General features: G+C 33.8%; 1 protein-coding gene across 1 annotated transcript in view; it reads right to left on the reverse strand.

Annotated features, from left to right (window-relative positions):
* Window positions 1–740: 740 nt before the first annotated feature.
* The window catches only part of LOC102596688 (ribose-phosphate pyrophosphokinase 4-like), a 10,047-nt gene continuing 4,836 nt past the window's right edge, over window positions 741–5,951 (reverse strand). Inside the window, exons 5-7 of the mRNA XM_006338825.2 lie at window positions 4,425–4,553; window positions 2,532–2,631; window positions 741–1,169 (exon numbers count right to left, since the gene is read on the reverse strand). Of these exons, the coding sequence (XP_006338887.1) occupies window positions 1,036–1,169; window positions 2,532–2,631; window positions 4,425–4,553 (363 nt within the window). The 3' untranslated portion in view covers window positions 741–1,035. The remainder of the gene's footprint in view (window positions 1,170–2,531; window positions 2,632–4,424; window positions 4,554–5,951) is intronic.

The following is a 5,951-nucleotide window of genomic DNA, read 5'->3' on the forward strand; positions in this document are numbered from 1 at the left end:
TAAAATTTGAAACTGTTTAGATGTGATTTCGAGGTTGACGAGATTGAATTTGTCAATTTGTACTTTTTGTGCAAATGTGAATCATTTGAGTGAATTATATATTAACAAAATCTTAGCATTGAGAAAATTTCATATATAAAATTTGAAACTGTTTAGATGTGATTTCGAGGTTGACGAGATTGAATTTGTCAATTTGTACTTTTTGTATGGTTAGTGTATACTTCACATATAGTTGAACTATATTCAGTTTTTTTTAGTGTATCACAATGTATAGTCAGTGTATAACTTATGTACATGTAAAGGGAATGTATTCTTTCGATAACTTTTGATAAGCTATATTATACTGCATAGTCAAAATATACTTTCTAAGACTTTTGGCTAATGTTTTATATAAAATATGAATATATTTATCGTAAGCTAGTTATTTATTGTAAATATATGAAACTACCCCTACAATTTAGCTTAGATCAAAAGTTAAACAACACCGAAACAACCGATTTGCGTGAATCTCCCAGAAAGTGTATAGATAGAAACTTTGCATTTGGAAGGATGACTAAGAAATTAGGATAAGCAAACAAATGATCTGTTGACCAGACTGTTGTTGCATGAAAAGTACTTTTTTCGTGAATTCACAAACACGAAGCTTGAAGCTTTGATGGGCTTAAAATAAAAATTGCACATGAAATAACTCATGCAAACCAGAGAAAACTGGAACTGTATCCCTGAACTCAGAATATATGTACTGAAATTTAAATGATAGAATCATCCAAATTAAATTAAAGATCCAGTTTATGATAGAAGCAAGCATTTTAAGGGAAATCTTCAAATGATGATTCGATTGAGAGAGTAGTAAACATTTTCATTATGCTGGCATCAAAGTCTGTCATCTCTGAGAGGTAAATAGAGTTGAAAAAAATACTATCGACATCAATCTGAACTCATCTCGATAATGCTAGCAGGAACCTCTGGCTTCTCCTAGCTTTCTCTATATATCTTGAATCCAAGGACATTGCAGTTAATATACTGAATCTGCAGTTAAATCTGAAGTGCAGCTGCTATGGGAGCAGCAAGGCTCAGAACCTCAAATGGTTTTTTGTCTTTCACCTCCTTCACAGTTTGAGGGCATGAATCTGTGATCCAGAAGTAAGTCATTCCATTCTCAGGACTACCTGAACAGGTTAAGAGGTAAATAGTGATGCAATCATCTGATAAAATTCAAACAAAACCCAAAACAGACATTCACAAAGTGGAATCGTGCAATTCATTGAGAAACAAAACTTTCAGATATGGTAGTATATTTTTAATATTGGTTTTCGAAACAACGAAAATTTCAACCAAAAAAGGAGAAAGATCATGCTGCAGAAACACTTGGTGCCTAAATCTGTTGTATTGCTTGCACCAATATCTACTCTTTAACTTGCCAAATAGCAAAATTTGATTAGTACAATATTTGTCCAGTCTACCATGAAAAACTTGTTAGAAGATTTATGAAAGTCAAACAAATCAAAAGAGTTCTCAAACACGATGCTAGACTTAGGCCTCATTTGTTTTCATTAATGATTAAGACGTCTGAATCTGAATATTAAGATGTTGTATTATGATTTGATAACTAAATAATTAAGACTGTTCATTTGAATAAGATTATCCTTATTTAAAAATTAATAAATATAAATTTGATAAAATATTAAGTTAATGTAATATTATTTCCACAATATATTCTTAAATAGTTATATGGCACTTGGTGGTGGTGTGGGTGACGATTGGGAATAATGTTAGGCTAATGGTGGTGTTTGTGTGTAGTAGATATGGTGATGATTTCTGAAAATAGTGGTTGATGATGCTGACGACTTATAATTGTGGTGAATGATAGTAATAGCTAATGGTGTTTGTGAATGATGACGGCAGATGATGATGATATATAGTGGTGACTGATGGTGATTGTCAATAATAAGATTGTTATTATAATGATGGTTGGTGGTGATTGTAAATGGTTGTTAGGAGTGTTGGCGACGGATTGTAGCGACTGACAACGATGATGGTTGTGACTGAAAATAGTGTCTGTGAGTGGTGGGAGGTAGTTGATAATTGTGGGCAGCAATGATGGGCAGTGAATTGCCACCTTTACACAACCTTAAATAGACATCTTCTTAATGATATTAAGATTTTGCTACAGATCTTAATCATTTAAATCTATTCAGACCCATTAAGTGGTTACAATAACAGTATACCCAGTGTTATCCCACAGATGGAATTGGAGAGGGTGGTGTGTACGCAGCCTTATCCCTACCTTGTGAAGGTAGAGATGTTGTTTTTCGATAGACCCATTAGGTGGTTGTAACATTTTTAAAAAAGCACACACTAAATAGTTAAGATCCGAATAATTAAGATCTAGGCCTAAAAAATAACCAAACTTAATGACTGAGATCTGAATGATTAAAAGGCCTCTTTAGACATATTGCCATTTGCCACAACCAATCTTAAAGAATGAAATTCTTCCTAACTAATACAAGAATCAGAGAACACATGCCTACCTCCTTTGTCATGGCTAAAACGCTGCCACGATCTGTTTGGAAAAATTCCGTGGGTCACATAAGCACTTATCTTTTGAGCTCCATGTTTAGCCAACACTTTCTGCAAAAAGCAGAGACTAGTTTTGTTACATCAAATAAGAAAAGAGGAAAGAAGTGAATCAATTTTCAAGAATTGTTAATTCAATACAACATGGCCACATTTTCATATTTCTTCCCTGCATCTAAGCATTTTAAGCAATGCTCATTCTAATAATTAGATTTGTTAAAGAAATATGCGTGTGCTACTATGACCCTCCAACACAGGAAAAGAAATCTAAACTACTACCTTTACGATGGATACTTCCTACAGCTTTAGAGCATACATAACTAACAACTATGAAGCATTACCTTAAATTCATGGATCCAAGAAATGGTCCGCACTTTGTCAATTCTACTTTTAAATGCTAGAACTTCATTCACTACTATCAACCTATGTTGCTTTGACTTGGGTGTAGGTACCCAATATGGTTGTGGATCTAGAGGTCAGATTCCTCATCAAATAAATTTTAGGATGGGGTGGTATGGATCTGAGTGCCAACATAGTGCTGGGATACGACCAACAAATGTTATATTGAATTAGGTAGGACACTTGTCCTACTTCGTAGATTAGAACAAAGAACTAGTAAGTTCATTATTTGTGGTACTACTTCCACCTTTTATTGTTAGTTAAGCCATCTTTTTCTAAAAAGGGTTGTAGATATAGCAAAAGGTTCATATATATATATATATATAAAGAGAGAGAGAGAGAGATGGCATAAACCCTAATATCGAATCAAATACCCAACAAACAATATTTCTTGGTAATAAATATAGTCAAAGCACCCAAGGTAAGTCCACCAAATCATGCAAGGGAACCAGAAAGAATTTTTGGGAGTTACGAAGGAGGCTTCAAGCTCATATTGATTATGGGTTGAAAAGGGGGATTGAACTGTGTGACCGGATTTCCCTGTTTTCCTTGGTATCTTAGTGGTAGAGTGGTTGGCTATTAACTGATTGTTCGTAGATTTGAATCTTACTCGAGGAGATTTGATTGATTCTGAATTCTTGGATTCAAAAAAGAGAGGCTCACTTTGCCCGTTAAGGCAAGTAACCTGTTTCTTGCCTTAATTTCTCCTGCATTTTATCTCGTCGTATCACCATCAATACCTTGGTCTAGGTCTGAGACAATCCTTTGTTCCATAGTCCTAAGGCTAGTTGTTAAACTAGTCAAAAGCAAGTTGACCAAATTCGGTGTTAATCCCACACCCAGAACCACACCCAAATCGTATCAGAACGATTGACATGATTTTGAAGGGTACGAACAATATAGTTATCAACTTCCTGAATGAGGCAAGCTTTTCACTCATCAGAGATTGTGCAAAACAAAAGATTATACATAATAGTTTCTTCACCAATTTCTGCCAAGTAATTCAAATTAGTCACAATGGATATGAGTTGCAAGAGTACCATAACTTCTATTTAGGAGTATTAGACTATAAGAGTTAAACACTTTTCCCTTTCTTTTTCCAAAACAGACTAGGTCATCAATTTATAGCTAAATGTGCCAATTATAGCCTAATGTGACGATAAGTAAATTTGCCCAGGTGTAGACTGTAGACTAGCAGACAACACTACTAGGGGCCTGTTTGGAAAAAAAACCTGTTTGGTTATAAATTGTGTCAGTTTTTCACTCCAAACTTGAGCAAAAGTTTTTCAAGGAAAAAATTTCCCTTACAAAAAGTTCCACATTTTTTCAAATGAAATACATGTCCAAACATAACTTCAACTTTCAAAAACCTTTTTTTCAACTGAACTTCAAATATAACTTCTTGTTTTTTCAGATATCGCTCAGTTCATTTCCAAATGCTTTCTCACCTGGCATTCTGTTAGAGTGCCCCCTGATTGTACAAGATCATCCACTATCACAACATGACGCCCTGCAGGGTTTCCCTCCTTAATCCGTACAATTCGTTGATCACCTTCCCTAACTTTAGCACAGACAATCTGATAATCAATATACGCCATGTCAATGAGCATCACTAACCTGGTTCCAGATATAAAGCAAATTGAAAAACAAGATGTAATATTTCAATGAAATGATAAAAAAAATTTAGCAGTTTGATTATTTAAGGACCCAACAAATTGCAAGGAAAGAGACTTTATTCAAAAAACAAGAAGATGATGGTGTCTCCCCAATCTGCCAAATCTAGAAAATGAACACCCAAAATAGCATGGTGCTGTCGTCAATATCAATACAGACATGCACACCTCATGTGATGACATCTATGATTGTGAAATTAAGGAATGAACAGTTGCAACAATCATGTTCAATTTCTTTTGACAATTTTAGATTGTGGTGCTTTGTAATCACGGGCGAGAAGGAAGTAAACTTCGTAAGCTCGGCACTTTCAGAAGTTCATAACATAGCAGGATCTACTTCTCTCTTCCCTAGCCTCTCACCAAACATAAAGCATCAAGCAATCATGCCTTAATCTTAGGATCAATAGAATGGTGTTGTTGTCAATAACAATACAAACATGCCGTAATCAACTTGCCTCTCTACCTCCCAAGGTAGGGTATGGTCTCCGTACACACTACCAGGGCCGTCTAGACAAGATTGGGGCCAAAAGCCAAACTTTATAAAGAGGCATTGATTGTTTTTTCTAATTGACATATATAAATTGGATAACAATAACATACCTATTGTAATCCTACAAGTGACGTTTGCAGATGATAGGATGTGCATAAACCTTATGAAGTAAGAATGTAAACAATGCAAATATAAAGTAATTAGAATAATAAAACCTAACTTAAAAATTTGAGAAGTTGATATAAAGATATCGAAATAGTATTATGTTGAATTTGATAAGTAGATTTAATGATATCAAAATAGTGTTGTGTTGCTTCAATATAATGATAACTTGTTGCAATGTTTGAATTTGAAGAAGACATCAAAAAACAAATTTGATCTTTTTGTATTGAGACAACAAGAGATTTTGTATTATGCAGAAGATTTAATCGTTTGGGAGACTTCTAAATATTCAGTAATAAGAGAATTTCTGAAATGGTAAGCACCCATTACTGGTCGTGAGTTTGAGTCACCAAGGGAACAAATATGGGTTCGTGTGGCATCAGAATATAAATGAGGCAAAAAAATAGGTAGCCACGTACGAAAGCATACTACAATTACCTAAGACTATTCCATTTCTCAATTATTACAACGACCCCTATGTTAAATAAAATAAAAAGTTATTATATTTTCTACCCAATATATTCTTTACAAATTTAATAGTACATTAAAAAAATATTCATGTACTATTCAATTTGAAAAGAATCTTTTCAATAGAAAATATAATCTTTATCTCTCCCTATATATATATATATATATATATATATATATAT

Source organism: Solanum tuberosum, unplaced genomic scaffold (assembly GCF_000226075.1).
Source record: "Solanum tuberosum cultivar DM 1-3 516 R44 unplaced genomic scaffold, SolTub_3.0 scf00006, whole genome shotgun sequence".
Classification (NCBI taxonomy): domain Eukaryota; kingdom Viridiplantae; phylum Streptophyta; class Magnoliopsida; order Solanales; family Solanaceae; genus Solanum; species Solanum tuberosum.